The sequence below is a fragment of the Mirounga leonina genome, unplaced genomic scaffold, assembly GCF_011800145.1.
Source record: "Mirounga leonina isolate KUSES-001 unplaced genomic scaffold, KU_Mleo_1.0 Mir_180, whole genome shotgun sequence".
Lineage (NCBI taxonomy): Eukaryota > Metazoa > Chordata > Mammalia > Carnivora > Phocidae > Mirounga > Mirounga leonina.
In genome coordinates, this window is record NW_023270469.1 from 19109983 (window position 1) to 19127977 (window position 17995).

General features: G+C 52.6%; 1 protein-coding gene across 4 annotated transcripts in view; it reads left to right on the plus strand.

Moving 5' to 3' along the window:
* Positions 1-17995, plus strand: part of TK2 (thymidine kinase 2) — a 35336-nt gene that overhangs the window by 13922 nt on the left and 3419 nt on the right. Inside the window, exons 7-11 of one of the 4 annotated variants that reach the window (XR_004682876.1) lie at positions 5139-5227; positions 5770-5849; positions 8023-8103; positions 8473-8586; positions 9232-16501. Coding sequence is in view for 3 of the 4 variants with exons in the window: in XM_035025053.1 (XP_034880944.1) it covers positions 5139-5227; positions 5770-5849; positions 8023-8103; positions 9232-9330 (349 nt within the window). In the remaining variant the exon portion in view is untranslated. Of the gene's footprint in view, positions 1-5138; positions 5228-5769; positions 5850-8022; positions 8104-8366; positions 8587-9231; positions 16502-17995 lie in introns of those variants that run through there. The other 3 variants (XM_035025053.1, XM_035025055.1, XM_035025054.1) reach the window with 3 other exon arrangements.

The window sequence follows — 17995 nt, forward strand, 5'->3', positions numbered from 1 at the left end:
ACACACCCTTTCACTGAAGTCCTCCAGGGGCCGAGGGCCGCAGATCACTGTACATCTTGTTAACACACATGAGCCGCTTTGCGGAGTCCAGGGCGGGGCCTGAGAACCTGCATTTCTAACTGAAGAAACCTGGGCGGCCCCCATCCTGCTGGTTGGGGAGCGCACTTGGAGGAGTAAGGCCTCAGAAGAAGCCAGCCGCCAGCTGCAAGGAGCTCTCCACCCTAATGCCGGGCCCTTTCCCCTGAGAGTTTTGTTCCTGTGGCTTCCCTGGGGTCAGGAGAGCAAGAGCCCAGTCCTGCGGGCTTTCTTGAGGGCAGGCGGCCCATCCTGGTGAAAGTTCTGCAATGCGGGGCTTCCTGTTTTCCTGCGCTGCCCGCTGTTTGTTCATTTCTCATTTGTTGCTTCAGGTTTTAGTTGTTGGGGGTTTTGTTGTGTTTTCTTTGTTGGAAGGGTCTCCAGGTTTACTCCTGGGCCAGGAGAGGTGCAGCCGTAGGCCAGAGGTTTTCTGCGGGGAGGCACAGTAGCGTGTTTGCAGCCAGAGCTAAGGAAGTGACGGGTGTGGGGTAGTGTGGAACGCGGGCTTCGCTTGCCGGCAGTCTCCTTACAAGGCCAGCTTTCCTCGATGCAGTGGGTCAGCCACCACGAAGTGTTACTGACAGAGTAGGTGTTTTGAGACGTTTCTGCTCCCCCCCAAATACAGATGACCGTTATGTTGAGCCTAAACCAAATGTATGCTAGAACTGAGCCTGGCTGGATCCTTGGCCCACACCTAAAATAGGATGTTCTGGTTCCCACCTGTGGGGAGGTCAGCTGGGTGCTGGGAACCCCAGGATGGCAAGTGTGGCTTGTCAGCTCCTGCCTGACCTCTGGTCCGCCCCCCCCCCACCTCAGGTGCTCAAGGACAAGGCTTCCTACCATGCCCTGATGGGGAGAGCCCTTTCCCAGGGCAGGGGGCAAGTTGCTGCTGCCCTTCCGTGTTGGGGTTGGTCCTTTCCTCTTTCTCAAAAGCCATTGAGAAACATTCCATCCTTGGCCTGGAATCTGGGGTGGGGGGCCCTGGTGGAAGGTCACGGCAGGCCACATAGTGGCATTGTGCATCCCCTGAAGCAAACCTTCTCAAAGGCGTCCTTGCCTTTTGGGTCTCCTAGGGAAAGACCTGCCTCTTCTGGACCCCCCCACTGCAGCGAGTTTGGGGCGGACAGAATGTAAGTGCCGTTATGCTGGCCAGGGGTGTGAGAGCAGCATGGTAATTGCTGAAGAGGAAGATTCCAGTTACATCACCCCCTTAACGATCGATCGTGGGCACTGCGCTGGAAGGAAAAGCTGAAGGAGGCGAGAATGCCTTGCAGGCCATTATGTGGCCCAAGCCCCAGGGCTGAATAATTGAATGCAAAGGTTTTACAAGATTGCTGGTCGCCTTTTTCTAAGAACAGAAGTACGAGAATTGAGTGGGACCCAGCTGGGAAATGACAGCTAACTCACCTGGGGCTGGTGGACATTGATTAAGACCCTGCATTTGGAACAATAGGCAGGGCCTCCTACCTCCCTAACTGGCCTAGGGGCTTGGACTCCTCCCCTGCTCTGGTCTAGACCGGGGCCTCGGGCCTGGGTCATGACCTTGAGAGCTGTGCCTTTCCTGGGCGGAGGCCAAAGACGCACTGGAGCGTCCAGAACAGCCCCCTCTGCGCTCGGACGGGGGGGGGGGGGCGCGAGGGGGGGGGCGGCGAATGATGTCATGGAGATCATATGGGTTTGGGGGCCATGGAGAGCCAGGCTTAAATTCCGGCTCAGACTGAGTTGGGCTTCACTGCTCTGGGCCTCAGTTTTCCTCATCTGTAAATCAGGACTAAAAGTGACCTCGCAAGGTCTTGTGAAAACAAAAGAAAATAATGTAAACGGGGACTGGCATTGGAGTGTGCGGTTTCTGTTCTGACCTGTGCTTTGCAAACTGGGGACTCCATGGTCCTCAGGGGGAAGGTGGCAGCAAACCATGCCAAGCAAAACAGCCAGCAGGATTCGTGTGGACCCAGGACCTTGGTTTTGCCACCCTGGGGAAGGGGAGGCACCATAAAACCCCCTCAGTGCGCCCAGTCCGCTGGTGGTGAGTCACATGGCTGGGTTTTCTGTAGAGAGGTGCTGCCCCTGGCAGTGGCTTGGTGGTTGTGCTGGGCACCCTGTTGCTGAGGCAGCGTCTGGGACTTGTGAGACTGCCGCCCTGGGCAGCTCTCACAGGCCCATGACCCTGTGTTGCTAGTCTCTTCTGTTTCTGTGGTAGTGGAGAAGGGGAGGTGCTGAGGAGCAGCTTCCATTTTGGAAATCCCCATTCCCTCCCAGTCACTTGTGTTCTGGAGAACAAACCTTTGTTTCCCAGAGAAGGAAAGCATGTAAAGAGAGAATGGTTTGGTTTCTTGAAATCAGATACTCTCAGCTGCAACTAACCGAAACCCAACTCAAAGTAGCCTGAACAACACGGTTGTTACTGGCTGTCTTAATGGCAGACTTCAGCGTTGGTTTCATTCAGTGGCTCTGGCCCTGTTTTCCGACTCTGTGTCTTGTTTGTGTCCTCAATATGATTCCCTCATGGTGACAAAATGGCTGTGGCAGAACCAGCCTTCTCACCTGCTGGCCAGAGGGTAGGTGTTTTGCCAGTGGCTTTCCTCTAAGTATGAGGAAGCATGGTTTCCATCAACCCCTGCAAACCCCTGCAAACCTCCTTCATGTCTCACTGGTACAGGCCGGGCCCCTGTGGCCAGATCCACTCAGCTTCATGAGAAGAGAGTATTTCCCTTCGACCAACTGGGCCTCCCCTGAAGCTTGGCTTGAGGTCAGGTTTCCCTGAAACACTCAGGCCTATGGATGGACCCTGAATAAATAATGGACTACTCTTAAGGAGATAAGAGGAAAGAACTAGGGGCTGGGCAGCCACCTGTCCTCATGCCATACCAGCCTGTGGTCCTAAAGTCCTTATCTTTAGTTCCTGGATTTCAGTGGCTCTGGTCCCCTCTGCAGGGTTGTGCACCTTCCTCCCACTGACCTCCCCCACTCTTTCGGGGCGCCCTCACATGTTAGTCTGCTCTGGTCTGCTCTTGTCTCCTGGCTGAGGTCTGATGCCTGAAGACCTCTAAGGTGCCCACAGCTGGCCCTCTGCCCCTGCTATTCTCTCTCGGGTACCGTATGTTTTCCTGCTACTCAGCCCGAGCACAGCCGGTCTCCCCTGAGGGCGCCATAGGGGTCTCAAGGATGAGGGGCTTGAGTCTGTGCCATGCCCTGTCATTTGGGCCCCAGGCAAGGCTGCTTGTGGCCTTAGTCTCCCCGAGATGCGCCCCTCCAACTGTCTGAGCTTCTTGCCTCCCTCCATGCCCATCCCTGCACTGCTCCTCCCTGCCGGGTGGAAGTCTGTTCACAGCGCCCAGCAGGGGGCCAGCTCCAGACCCCCCCTTCCAGTGGGCTCTTCTCCCACACCCATTGTTCATCGGCAGTCAGAACCGCCCCCCTCCCATGCACCCTGGGCCCAGGCACGGCCCCTCTCCTGTAGCCAGTCCTGCCAAACCCTGTTCTGAGTGGATCCAAGATGGTATCCAAGGTGGGTGGGGTGTTAAAAAGGAGAATTCCTCTCCTGGGCCTCGGAGGATCACCCAGCCTTTGACAGGTGTGTGTCTCCTGGTTGCCCGTCCTCTGGCTCTTCCCCGTGGGTTTCCTTTTGGGGCAGGGGAAACACACAGGAGCCAGGGAGAGATGCCAGGCCTCTTGCACTCTTGGTCTCTTGTCTTGATTTCTTCCTTCCTTTTTTTAAAGATTTTATTTATTTACTTGACAGCGAGCACAAGCAGGGAGAGTGGCAGGCAGAGGGAGAGGGAGAAGCAGGCTCCTTGCAGAGCAAGGGAAGCCTGATGTGGGACTCGATCCCAGGACCCTGGGATCGTGACCTGAGCCAAAGGCAGACGCTTAAGCAACTGAGCCACCCAGGCGCCCCCTTTTTCTTTTTTTTAAAGATTTTATTTATTTATTTGACAGAGAGAGACACAGCGAGAGAGGGAACACAAGCAGGGGGAGTGGGAGTGGGAGAGGGAGAAGCAGGCTCCCTGCCGAGCAGGGAGCCCGATGCGGGGCTTGATCCCAGGACCCCGGGATCATGACCTGAGCCGAAGGCAGATGCTTAACAACTGAGCCACCCAGGTGCCCTCTTCCTTCCTTTTTCAGTTAACATTTTAAATATGTAGTTATTTCCCCTCCTCTGATTTTGGAAAATACAGGAAGGTAGAAAGAAAACATTAAAGTCTCTTATAGTCCCAAAAAATCTAAAAAAAAAAAAAGCAGGGGGGGCGCCTGGGTGGCTCAGATGGTTGAGCGTTTGCCTTCGGCTCAGGTCATGATCCCGGGGTCCTGGGATTGAGCCCCACATCGGGCTCCCTGCTTGGCGGGGAGCCTGCTTCTCCCTCACCCTCCTACTGTTCCCACAGCTTGTGCTCTCTTGCTCTCGCTGTCAAATAAATAAATAAAAAATCTAAAAAAAAAAAGTCTCCTATAGTCCCACAGCTCAGAGAAAAGCACTGGATGCATTTTGTTGTCTTTCTTTCCAGTCTTTTTTAAAATGTGTGAACGATTTCTCAGGGAAATACAGTTGGGTCATACTACACACAATTTTACACCTGCTGTTCTCATTGACCACTCCATTGTGGGCGTTGTCCATGTCATTAAATGTTATTTTACTACACCATCGTTCAGTTCCTGCATGGTTTGCTGTTATATTGGTGTGCCAAGATTTCACTTTTCATTATTTTTGGTGGTGCTTGCAGTGGGCATCCATGATTATTTGCACAAAATAGATTTCTAGAGGTGAAATTGGTTTGCTGCTCCACCTTCCAACCTGAGCACTGTCCCTGTTCTCTGGGGTCAGTCCTCAAAGCCCCTTTCTCTGCTTGGGGTTCAAGTCCCAGGTGAGCTCTCCCATCGAGCACTTCCACGACACTGGCTGCATTAGACCGGAAACCGTCCCCCCGGCAGCAGAGGGTCAGAAGTGTTGGGGGCCCAGTATCCCATGGATCATGCTGTGCCCTGGTGCCCCGGGCTGTGCCCTTTACACAGAAGCCATCTACAGATCCTTTTGATGCATAAAACCCTAACACCTCTCGTTATAGCGGGAAGATGCCTGAAGTGGACTATGTGATTCTGTCGGAATGGTTTGACTGGATTGTGAGGAACATCGACGTGTCTGTTGATTTGATAGGTGAGAGGCCCCTCCTGACCAGCCCCCAGGGCCGCAGGGAGCATGTGCTTGGCAGGACTGCAGCCGGCAGGGGCAGCAGGCAGGGCCCCGACCATTGGTGATTCTTTGCCCACGTTAGTTCAGCCTTCTCTCCAAGGGCAGACAGGATCTGGGGGCTTCTGGTCCCTCCTCAAGCTTCTCTCCCCTGGGTCCATTGTGATTCGATGGGTTTTTTTTTTAGTGTGTAAGGGAGGGAGGAGGCCAGAACCCGTGCGAAGCTTCGTGCACATGTGGACCTTCGTTCAGCCTCACAGCAACGCCGTGGGGCTGGTGACATGGAAAGAAAATGAAAGTGGGCATGAGGGTCAAGACGCCTGAAGGCCACACAGCTGGTCAGTGGTCAGGCTGGGGGCTGGCTGTGGTCTGTGTGTCCTGCTCAGAGTGGCTGGCAGGTGTTTCTCTCCACGCCTTGTGCACAGGCCTGCCTTCCCCCTCTCCCTGGCCTCCATTTCTAAGCCACAAACAGAGTCGTTAGAGCCACATATTATTTTTTTAAATCTCAGTGTATCTCCGGACCACCCCTGAGACCTGTTACCAGAGACTGCGGCTGAGATGCAGGGAAGAGGAGACCGTCATTCCCCTGGTAAGAGCCCCCTTGAAGCTGCTTAATGCCCGGGAAACTACCTCCATCCCTCCGTGAAATCATTGTGCTGTCGCGGACAGAGAAACGGGAACTGAGCATACTGCGGGGTAAGCTCGGACTTCCTCCGTGGCCCGAGACGCTGTGTGAAGTTCCTGGGGCCCGGGTCGCCGTGGTTGGCGCCCTGTGGGCCCAAAGGCATCCCTTCTCCCGCTGCCCACCAGGCGCCCCCCAGGGCGTGTCCTGTCCACCTCCTGAGGATTGCTTGCCTTTGTGCCCAGCTCTGGAGCCTCGCTGGAACACTCCCTCCCGCTTGCAGCTCCGTCCCTGGTGCTGAGTGCAGTGCTGGGCTCCGAGGCTGTCCTCTTTGGTACTTGCCCAGTGCCTCGCCCTTCCGGGTGCTGGCTCAGGGCCACAGGGCCTCTCGTCAGGACTGTTGTAACTGTTGGACTGCCCTCCTCGTCCTGTTCCTTCACTCCCCACATGCCCTCCCAAACCTGGCCTCCACGTTGCTGCTGGGGAGGGATGTTTCCAGGACAGAGCACCACTCACGCAATTTCCCAGCCACCAACCCTTCGGTGTCTTGTTGCCGTCTAGAGTAAAGTCCCCACTGTCGCGTGCCACCTCGAATCCTGCTGGATCCACGTTACCTCCCTCTACTCCTTGCCTTTCATGCTCTGGCCACAGAGACTAGTCGTGGCTACATACACACTCACACTCATCCTGCACTTACACAGATGTGCTTTTGTGCAGTGGCTTCTTTTGCTTTCCAATTTCCGCTTAGATGTCACCTTCTCCAGGAAGCCTTCCTTGACCCCCTCCATTGTGATCCCCTAACCTCTGGGATTATGATGGTCACAACCCTAAGGACAAGCATACTGAAACTGTTTGTTTATATGTTTTGTTCTCCATCCCTCATCAAACTGTGAGCTTTTTAAGATTAGGTTTTATTCCCTGCATCCCCAGCGTGTTTCCCAGGGCTTGGCACCTAGGAGTTGCTCAGATAATACTGAACTGAATGCCCCATGTGAATGCCACTGGGACAGAGGCTGGGCAGGCATTTCCTGGGATGGGTCTGAGCTCAGGATGGGCTGGTCTAGGGGCCCTGGAAGACCCGCCTGGCTCCCAAGGCCCACCCAACCTTGTTTTCCCCAGGTACCAGTAAGGTTGATGCCAACCATGAAGGCGTAGGCCTCCTTCTGGGTAGCTCCTTTGAAATCCGGAGACAGGAGTGATTGGAGGAAGGGCACAGTGGAGCGGGGCTGGGTCAGGCCGTGGTAGGGCAGGGCCGCTCTCTGCGGTGACCCAGATGTTCTGAAGAAATGGCAAGTCTGGAGTACCTCCAAGCCATTATTAGCTGGGCCTTTATCTCAGCATTTCTGACAAGGCCTATAGGACACATCTGTTGTTGCCAAGGGATAACTCGATGGTGGATGAAAAGGTGGCATTACGGTTTCCCTGGGAGCTTCTGGGCTGGCAGTAAATTGCTGCTTGGGAAGGTGGCCGTGGGTGGTCAGAGCACCGTGGCCTGCGCGTGAGAAAGTGTCTGTCCAGTCCTGCGTGGTGCAGAGGTGCTGATGGCTTAGGGGCATGTCCGGGCCACTTTCCCCCTGGCTTCCACCTTGTGGGGCTTTCTGAAGTTGGTCTTCATGGTCTAGAGGGCTTACAGGTCACAAGTTGTCAGGTGGGGTGGAAGCAGCGGGAGTGGGTCTCCTAGGCCAGTGAGGGTCACAGTCCTCTTGGGAAGGACAGAGTGGGGATGTCAGAGGCTGTCCAGGGCTGGGAAGCTCAGCCATGGAGCAGCTGTGGACCCCAACATGAAGGAACTGGTGGCCCTGCTGATGGAGAAGTGGGCGTCAGCGTGAGAAGTCAGGTGGGAGGGTGTGTGCGGGGCACTATCGGAGCAGGGCAGTGCTGGGGAGGGGGAGTAGGTGGCGGGAGGGGCGCCTCCAACTGTCGCCATGGCCCGGCTGGCTGGGGCGGGGGGGAGTGGCTGCATTTATGACTGTCCGCCTGAGCCAGGTTGGCAGTTGCAGACCCCTTTGTCCAAGCCACTCCCCGTGGTCATGGACGTTCACGCCCCTGCCTGAGGTCCTTGCTGGAGAGGTTTGCTCCCCTGCCTGCTCCCGAAGGCCTGGGTACATGTGTATGTTTGTGTGTGTGTGTTTCCTGGCAGGACTACCTGAATGCTATTCACCACCTCTATGAGGAGTGGCTCATCCAAGGGGGCCTTTTCCCTGTGACAGCCCCTGTTCTGGTAAGTCCCCCTGGCAGGGCTGGAGACTTTTCTGGAAGGAGGAGTGACCTGGGGAATGTCAGCCACTCTGCAGTCTGGGGAGGGGCCAGGTCCTTCAGAGCTGGAGGATCGAGAAGAAGGAAGCAGGGAGGGTAGAAGGGGCCCTTTCTCTCTCCTGGTCCCGATTCTGGACTGAGTCTCTGGGTCTGTTGGACAGACCTGAGAAAAGGTGACCTGTCCCATGTCATTACACCAGTGGCCACAGTAGCATCTCACTTATCCAGCATCGTCAGTGATGGAGCGTTCCAGATGGCTGAAGGCTCTAGACGTGGGTTTTGGCTTTAGCCCCTTGGGATGGTGGTCTCTCTGATGCAACCATCCCTTCTCCAGTGGATGGCAGCCATGGAGCCTCGTTGCCCCTCTCCTCGGTGACCCAGGGCATCTGAAGGAACACCAGTTGCTGTCCTGGGCTGTTACCCAGTGGCGCCCCTAGGAGGTGCTGAGGTGTGTAGGACGGTTTGCCCCAGACCACTAATGTCTTTGAGTTTGTGCGTTGGCTTCCCGTAGCAGCTTCTCCTGCCGACTCTCGCCACCTCTCATTGCGTGCCGTTCCCGCCCCGCCTTTCCCTGCTCCCCTGTCCCCTCCTGCCCTGCTTTGCTGCTGCTCAATTTCTTCAGGCAGGCAGATGGATCCCGAGACGTCTGGCGATGTGCGCCCCGTGTGGGATCTGAGGGAGGGACATCTGTGTGGGCTGCTCGGAAACTTCTACTCATCATGGTGCTTCCAGGCCATGAGGTTGCTGGAAAGTGAGATATTACTGTACTGGATTTTTAAGGAAGTGACATCTGTTTCCCACCCCCTCGTTATTGGATAATATAAAACGACGGGGGAAAAAAAAATCATTCACGGGCTGGCTGCAGGGACAACCGTAGTGGATGCTTAAGTGGAAACGTAGTTGAGAATGTGAATTGACCTAGAACCTGGTGCTGTTCTGCTCTAACCCTCCTTTTTATCTGCCTGTGACCTTGGGCTTCTCTGCCCCTCCGCGCTTCCTCCTGTGTGCCTCCGTCTCTCTCCCTCTTCATGTGTGACGGGAGGATGGTATTGAGGTCAAGCGCAGCCCTGTGACCCGTGTGTTTAATTTCCAGGTGATTGAGGCTGACCACGACGTGCAGAAAATGTTAAAACTCTTTGAACAAAACCGGGACCGAATATTAACTCCAGAGACTCAGAAACATGGTTCATAGGATGGGGAAGATCATGCCAGAAAAATGCTGCCAAGTTAGCTATTAGGAGCAATTTGGAAATATCCACTCTCAAGAGGGCTTGATATCTGGCCACATTTGTTTTCCTGATGGTCTTTTCCTCTTTGCCAATGTCTTCATCCTGGGTCTCTGGCCCTTGAGGGTAAATGACAAATGGGACCAATGGGTTTGTCATGCCCTTTGGTGTTTGCAGCCTCGCATTCCCCAGCACCTCTCCTGCTGGTTTCCCACTGCTGGGTCCCCGTGATTAAGGGGAGAGCTGCCTGAAGTAATGCTGGGCTTAGGGTCTCTAACTCTGCCGACCACCCAGGAGGGTGAGGTAGTGGCCTCACATCCCAGGGAAGAGTTGAAGCTCAGAGAGGCTAAGAGACTCCCCCAGGGTCCCAGAGCCAGGGACAGTGGCGTTGGCTCAGTTCAGACTCGGCATGACTCTCAAACATTCTCGCCCTCCCGAGAGCCTGCCTTCCCTTGCTAGAGACCTCACGTGTGTATGGGGAGATCCAGCAGTGCACGGAGTCAGTACCATCATTTTCTCATTATCTGAGCCGCTCTCGAGGACAGTCGATGCTCTTAGACTTTCACAAAGTTGGGTCGTGTTTGGCTTGAGCCCGGTGTTCAGTGGTTTCCCAGCAGGAGGCTGCTGTGGCATTGACCACCTCGGCATCTGCGCTTCCGTGTCCTTAGGAGAATCCTGCGTGGGCTCCTGACTGGTGTCGGTCTCCTTGGTGACGAAGGCCTTGCCGGAGCTGCTGTCAGTTCTCTGTCGGGGAAATGGCTTTGGTGCCTGGGTGGTTTGCCCAGGGCCAGGCTGGGGAAGGGGCCCACCAGCCCTGGCTTCTGAGGCCTCCGTACTCTGTACTGGCCTTGTGTGAAGAGCTTTGCCCTTGGAATTACTGAGAGTTTGGGGTCCCGGGGAGAGACGCAAGTGGCCTTAAGTCTTTCTGAAATGTTTTTCCATCCAAGGAGACCCTTGGACCATACAGCATGAAATCATCTTTATTGGTTCGGAAAATATCCTAGCTTCCCTCAGCTGCAGCAACTCATCAAAGCCACCACTGTCTCTTGAGTCAAGTGGGAAGTAAGAGAAAGAACATTCTTTTAAGGGGGGCAGTCTGGACTGGAAGATCAGGGCTTGCAAGCAAAGGCTCTTGGGAGCCCTGGTGCTCCTGCTATTTTGGAGGTGGGTGGAGAGAGCTTCGAGAAGACTGGTTGTAAGCATGGGGAGGGGTCAGTTGTGACTTTGGGGCAACAGGCCTCAGCCTCTCCCGAGCAGCGGTTGGCATCGGCGAGGGTTGGAAGGCCTCGTCCCAGCCTCTGCGTGAGTGTGGCACCTTTGCGTGCAGCTCTCTGACTCGACGTGGGTGACCGGAGCCCTGGTGGTCCCGCCCCAGAGGGAGGCAGGCGCTGTGACTCCTGGACCAGTTCTTGGGCTCCGTGGGCAGGAGAGGGGGCAGCAGCCCAGTGGGGACGTGTCTCTCGGCCCAAAGGTCAGGGACCGACCAGACGTCGGGGGGAGGCAAGGGCCTATGCTGCCCGGTAGCTTGACGAGCCAAGTAAGTGAACAGTCCGGGATTTCCCCCCACAGCTCAATTTGAGCATCTGTTTTGGGGGAAATGTGATTTTAAAGAAGGTAAAGTCTTGCCCCGTGGTCGCCAATAAATCCTTCACCTAAAAGCTGATGTTAATCTCGGCGTGCTGCCTAGGCCCGTGATTTTAGCCCCCCACAACAGCATCCTTTTGCCAGGAGGAGGATGTGTTTTCATTTTTTTTAAACCCCATCTTTCCTAACATGGGCTGTACGGGTCCAGGAGAGCTCACCATCCTCCTGCTCTGGCACCGTGGAGCGGATGCTGTGTGTCTGCAGCGGCCGGGGCAGGGGGCCGAGATCTCACGGGCCAGCTGTGTCCCACGAAACGGCTGGTGCCTGGCTTGCACGGACGAGGGTTGCTCTCCCCGTGTGGCAGGCAGGGCCAGTGGCACCGGGGGGCGCGGAGCAGCTATAAAAGCCAGGGCACAAAGAGGGCAGATGGCACACGGTAGGCACGGGGCCTAGTTTTTAGAGCAGAAGGGAGGCCCGCGGGGACTCTCAGGAATGGCTGGGAGGAGCATGGCGGGGCTGGCGTCTCTAAATTGCCGACAGAGCAAGCCAGGGCAGTGACATCCCCGCTAGGCTGGTGTCGCCCCATTCTTACCCTGAGGGGGGGTTCCGTAGGGCATAACGGGAGTACGCCCTGGAGCGGCCCCAGCTGCTTTGACTCTCGGTAATTAAAAAATTTTTTTGAATAGCACGTTTTCTTTTAGTCAGCAGTTTTAGTGAAATAATTCTAATTTACACGTCACCTTTTTAATTTTATATGCAAAAGACATGATTAGAATCATTCAGAAATATTTCGTGTACCTGGTGATTAAAAAAAAAAAAATGAGATAGAAGTGTGTTTCTGCGTCACATCGAAGTGCGGAAGTGGGTGATTCGGGGCTGGTGTGCTGGCTCCAGGGCCATCGGGGCCCCGGGCTCCTGCTGGCTTTCTGTTCCCAGTTCAACCTCCTGGTTCGTGGCTTCCTTCCTCCAGGCACTTCCCTGTCCAAGATGGTGCCAGAACTCCTCCTCCGGCTACTGCTGGCATCAGGACATACTGTCCGCCGCTCACACGTTAATTCTAATGTGGATGATGAGCTTTGCAAGGCACAACTGAGATAAGCTGGAAGGTTCTAGCGAGATTTTGCCAGAGGCCTTGGAGGTGGGGCAAAGGCAGGAGGGAAGTCGGGACTCAGGGGCCGGACCACGGCGTCAGGGCCGTGGTGCCCTGTGGCCCCACCTGTCCCTCCCTTCTGCCCCCACATCACATCTCCCTCACCGCCTGGTGCTACAGTGTCCTCGGTGTCCGCGGCTCAACCTGCCTCCTGCGTTGGGTGGAGCCAGGTGAGGGCACAGGCCGCCGGGCCGACGCACTCCCACCGCGTGGCTCTCAGGAGGCCCTCCTAACTGTGGACCCTGGGCAATGATGTCACCTTTCTGTTTCTCTTCCTACCCCCTTTCATTAACACCTGAGCCCCTCATCTGGATACGAAGTCCCGTCCCTCGCCCCCCGCCCTCCCTGCCTGTGGAACACCTCAGTCAGAGACCCTTCCAGGGCCTCCCACAGACTCCCACCCCAGACCTGGGGAAGGATTGAAGCATTTACAACTCTGAGAGCAGGTAGATGTTTCCAGAACCTGCCTGCCCCTAGGTGCTGTTCAATCTATGCCATCTTGTTTTCCTAGAGCCCTGGGGCCGGATGAGGGCGCTCACTTCAAATGCTCCCCTAGCTGTGGAATGAGCAACATTCATCCCCGTGGCCTGTCCAGCCTGAGGAATTACAGTTATTAAAGTAATTGACGAGCTCCTGGAAATGTCAGCCCTCCCTGTTGAAAATCTAATAACAATAATACCCTGCCTGGTGCCTCTGGGCTTTGGCAGTGGATTACTCACCCGGGGCCCCAGGGTCACTGGCATGGGGCTTTCTTTTCCTCATAACGCCAACCCCGCAGGTCCCCTAAGGCCGAGTGAACTCTGTGTTTCTCTGCTTTACATAAGATAGTGAGCTTGCTAAAGGCTGTCATTACACAGAAGCCAAAAGAGAGCCAGTCTTGTGGAGTCCAGAGTAGGTATTGCATTTACTGCCATCTTCCTAAATTTCTGCATTTCTTGGCTTTTCTCTTCTTCAAGGCTGCGTCTGTGGAACACAGGTGTTTTGGGAGATAATAATAGGTGTTCTGAGAAAGAAGGGTTCCATAGTCCAGGAAGTTTGGGAAGCGCCACCTGGGTACTTTCTCTGAGACGCACAAGGTACATTAGTTAAACTCAAGTAGTCCTGTGATCAAACCCCCTTTTCAACTTTATTTAATCCTGGGACTCTCAAACTCATTGACAGTAGAACCCCTCTTTGGGGAATAGCCATTAACAGTCTCCACGCGTGCTCACGTTCCTCGGAACACACATTGAGAATAGCACTGTTTTAGGGGACCTGCACCTGCGGCTGACTCTCCGCTTTTGTGCCCTTTGGGAGTCTCTAGCTCCTAGTTCTCCACCTTCAGTGCATCTGAATTCCCCGGAGGGCATGTTAAAACATGGATTATGAGGCCCACCCCCAGAGTTTCCAATTGAGCAGGTCTGGGGTGTGCCCGAGAATCTGTTCTCTGACACCGTTCCAGGTGATGACGAGGCTGTGGTCCAGGGACCACCCTTTGAGAGTCACCTCTCTTGATTGACACTTTCTAGAATTGGCCATCCCTGAGTCCCAAGAAAACTTGGCCCCTTGTTGGTTGTTGAACGTCTTGTGAGTGTTGGTTCCCCTGTCTGTCAAATGAGAGAATCGCTCACTTCTCAGGACATGGAAGGGGTCTGGACCAGGGCCCGGTATGCGGCAAGTGTCCCTGGAAATGTTCGTTCATCTGATGTGGCCCAGAAAACGGGGCCTTAAAGCAGGTACTTGGCTGAGTAATGGCAGCAGCTGCAGGGACTGGCACTTTCCATTGGAGTGGTGTGGATGCGTACTTTCACCAGCTAGTCAGGGGGCCACCTGGACTGATCTATCTGTTCAGTAGGTACAGGTCACTGGCCTCTTTGAGGCTGACCTTCGGGACCGTACCTCTGAAAAGTGCATCATGGCCCTTCTGGAATAACAGAACATGGGGCAGGCAATTGGCCTTTTCTTTTTAAAAATGTTCCTGCTTCTCATGGGGACTCTGGATCTATAGCTGGCATCCTATGGCATGAGAGAGGGGCCTGGAGAGAGACAGCTGCTTCTCAGGCCATGGGAACGGACACCACTTCTTATAACAACAAGGCCCTGGATTCCTTACAGAATAAACTGATGTCTTCTTGGAGATCTCCTTCTCAGTGGGCTCAGGTGACCTCTCACTCGTCCTTTCCCTAACGCACTGAGCAGATTTATTTGTAGCCAGAGATGGGCAGATGTTGGCAGCTCCAGGCTCATCTTAGGAAATACCCAGAAAAAGTAGACAGTGGCCAGTTGTTAAGTTTTAAGTGACTCTTACCTTTTGGGATCCACTTGGCTTTGTGGGTGGGACTTGGGCTTTGGGATCCGAATACAGGCTGGGCTCCCATTTCCCTGGTTGTTGGGTGCAAGACCTTGGGCAGGTCACCTCACTTCTCTGGTCCTGTTTCTTCCTCCCCTGGACACCGGGCTTCTGTTTTCTCCCTCACGCGGAGAGACGCTGCACAGACTACGAAGGGGGATGGACACCGAGGGTCTGGAGCCGCGCCAGGCTACTCCCTGTCCTTCAAACCCCTTCCAGCTCTCTGTAGTTGGCTGGAGAAGAGACCAGACTTTCTTGCACCTTCCTGGAGGGGGAAGCTGTTAGTGGGCTGCTCCAGGCCAGGGTGGTGGAGATGCTGCATTTTCATTTTTAAGACCTGCTTCTTCATCAGTGCTATGGGGAAGCTAGTAGTTCAGCATCTTCGCCAGCCATTTGCTTAGCCCAGAGTCCTCGGGCCATCTGTAAGCCCGCCTCTCTTCTCTCCCTGTCTTTCGACAGCACTTCCCATGCACCAACTCTGTGCCAGGCCCCGTGCTGGGTGACACGTGCACACTGGTGAACAGGACAGACACGGCCCCTCCACACATGAAGCATGTAGTTTAGCTCCTCCTAGATGCCCCCGTCCTGAAATAACCCCTGAGAAAATGCACACTGAGGCAGGAGGGCGCCAGCAGCCCCTCAGCATTCCCTTCTGCTGGGGTAAAGAATTAACACCATAATATATCCCACAGAGTCAGTGACAAAACTAACACAAACAATAACATTTTAGTGACCTAGCAGGGTACAAAATTAGCATATGCAAACAGTAAACAGCAGTCATAAGGGTAGTGAAAATCCCATTTACAGTGGTAACAAAGAAGGTTAAGTACTTGGGAATAAATTTAACAAGATACATCCAAAAACAAAGAAGGAAAAATGCTAAAAAGTCCTCAAAGACAGCAAATAAGACTTGAACAAATGTAAAGACATCCCATTCTTGGATAGGAGGACTCAACACAAAGATGTCAGTTCTGCCTAAGTTAAATTACAAATTTAATACAATCTCAATAGAAATACCACAGTCTATTTTATGGAACTCTACACGTTATTCTAAAATTCATATAGAAAAGTGAACATTCAGGAATAACCAGGAAACGACTGAAAAAGAAAAACAATGTTGGAGGACCAGCCTTACCAGACATTCAAACATATTCTAAAACCTCTAGTATCAAAATAGTGTGGTACTGCTGCGTGAATAGACAGAGCAGTGGAATGAATAGCCCAGAAATAGACCTAAGCGCACGTGGAAATTTAGTACATGAACAAGGTGTCATCTCCAATCACTGGGGTAAAGATGGACTTTTTAACAAATGGTGCCGAAGTGACCCTTTGGGGAAAGATAAAGAGATCCATATCTCACACCGTACCCAAGAATAAACTCCAAGTGGTTAGGAATCTAAATGTAAAAATTGGAACCGGGCAAGTACCTTGATTTAGGGAAAGCTTCCTAAGTATGATTCAAAATCCAGGGGAAACTAAAGGTTAATCAATTTGACTAAATAAAAATTTTAAAAATTGTGTGATAAAACCCATCATGAACAAAGTCAAAGGACCAGAAACCGGGAGAAAATGCAACTTATGTAACAGACAGAGGGTAAATATTCCTAACTACCCATGAAGAATTCTTTAAAAATGAAGGACAAAGGACCAAAAATCAAATAGAAAAATGAGAAAAAGATGTGAAAGACAATTTACAAAAAAGATCTAAAAATGGCCCATAAACATGTGAAAAGCACTCAAATTCATGCAGAAATGCAAATGCTATGGTCTGAATATTTGCCCCTCCCCCGAAGTGCACTTGTTGAAAACATAATGCCCAAGGCGATGGTATTTAGGAGGACCTTCAGGAGGGGGGGGATTAGGCCATGAGGGTGGAGCCCTCATGAATGGACTTAGTGCTGTTAAAGAAGAGACCCCACAGAGCTCCCATGCCTCTTCTATGTGAAGACACAGCAAGAAGTCAACAGTCTGCAAACTGGCCAAGAGCCTTTGCCAGAACCCGGCCATACTGGCACCACATTGGACTTCCAGCCTCTAGAACTGTGAAAAATAAATTTCGGTTGTGTTTAAGTCACCAGTGTGTGGTATTTTTGTTATAAAAGCCCAAATGGACTAAGCAAATTAAAAGAACAGCGACATACCATTTCTCACCTACCAGACTGGCAAACCAAACCAAACCAAAACAGCAAACACATTCTGTTGGTGAGGCTGTGGGGAAAAAAGTACTTACATACATTACTGGTGGGAGTATACATTTGTACAACCCTTCTGGAGAGAAGTTTGGCAACAGCTAACAAACTACATCTGCACTTATATCGTGAACCAGCAATCCCACTTCTGGGATCTAATATATACTTCCTACAATAGGAAAATATCTATGCACCAGGTTATTTATTGCAGCATTGGTTTTAACTGCAAAATACTTGGAAACAACCTAAAGATCTTACATAACAGAGTGGCTAAATAAACTATGGTGCAGCCACACGGTGGAGTAGAAAAAAGAATGAGGAAGCTCTCTCTGAACAGGTGTGATTTCCAGGACGTAAAGCAATGTTGAGTGAAAAAAGAAGCAATATCCCAAGGAGTATCTATGGTACGCTACCTTTTATATAAAAAGAAAGGAGAAACCTAAGAACATAAACAGATGCAGAGGAAATGCAGGAAGGATAACCCAGAAACTGAACAGACTGGTGAACAAAGGCTGGAGAGAGGGAAGGATGGGATGGGGTTGCAGGGAGGAGAAGGGAACGATTCTTGTGTGAATGTGTCCATTTGTATAACTGACTCTTAGAACCATAGGAATGTGTCACATTACCCCCCTTGATAAGATGGAGGATGTAGGGGGAGTGGAACACAGAAAACAAAAACAGGTGGCCCTGACAACATCCCACGTGAAAAACGGCCACATTGGAGGGGTGAGAAAATAAAGAAGTAGCCTAAGTAACTGGAAAACAAGGTCTTGACTGGATGTAGGAAGAGTAGAGGCAAAAATCACTCTTCCTAAATGCTGTCCTATAGTTTTAAACGTGTTTCTCATGGAGGTATGGTTAGCAATTCTGGAATTTTAGTAATAGTCTTTTTTTTTTTTTTTTTTTAAGATTTTATTTATTTGACCGAGAGAGAGACACAGCGAGAGAGGGAACACAAGCAGGGGGAGTGGGAGAGGGAGAAGCAGGCTTCCCGCAGAGCAGGGAGCCTGATGCAGGGCTCGATCCCAGGACCCTGGGATCACGATCTGAGCCAAAGCAGATGCTTAACGACTGAGCCACCCAGGCACCCCTAGTAATAGTCTTGAGCAAATAAGTCGACTGTAGATTAAGAGAGCTGGGGTTCATTCTCTTCTAGAGAAAGAAGTTATAAATAAAAGGGCACAGGTAAAATAAACCCTGTGGTGTTGGATTAGAAGCAGAGGCATCAGTATAAACTCACAGTTTTAAATTTCTATATAGATATGGAAAGAGAGCCACATGTGTATATGCATGGGTTAGTACACATCTGTATGTTTCCTGACTAGGCTTGAAAGCAGTGACAGCCAGAAACAGTGAGCACACCTGGAGCCTGGATCTTG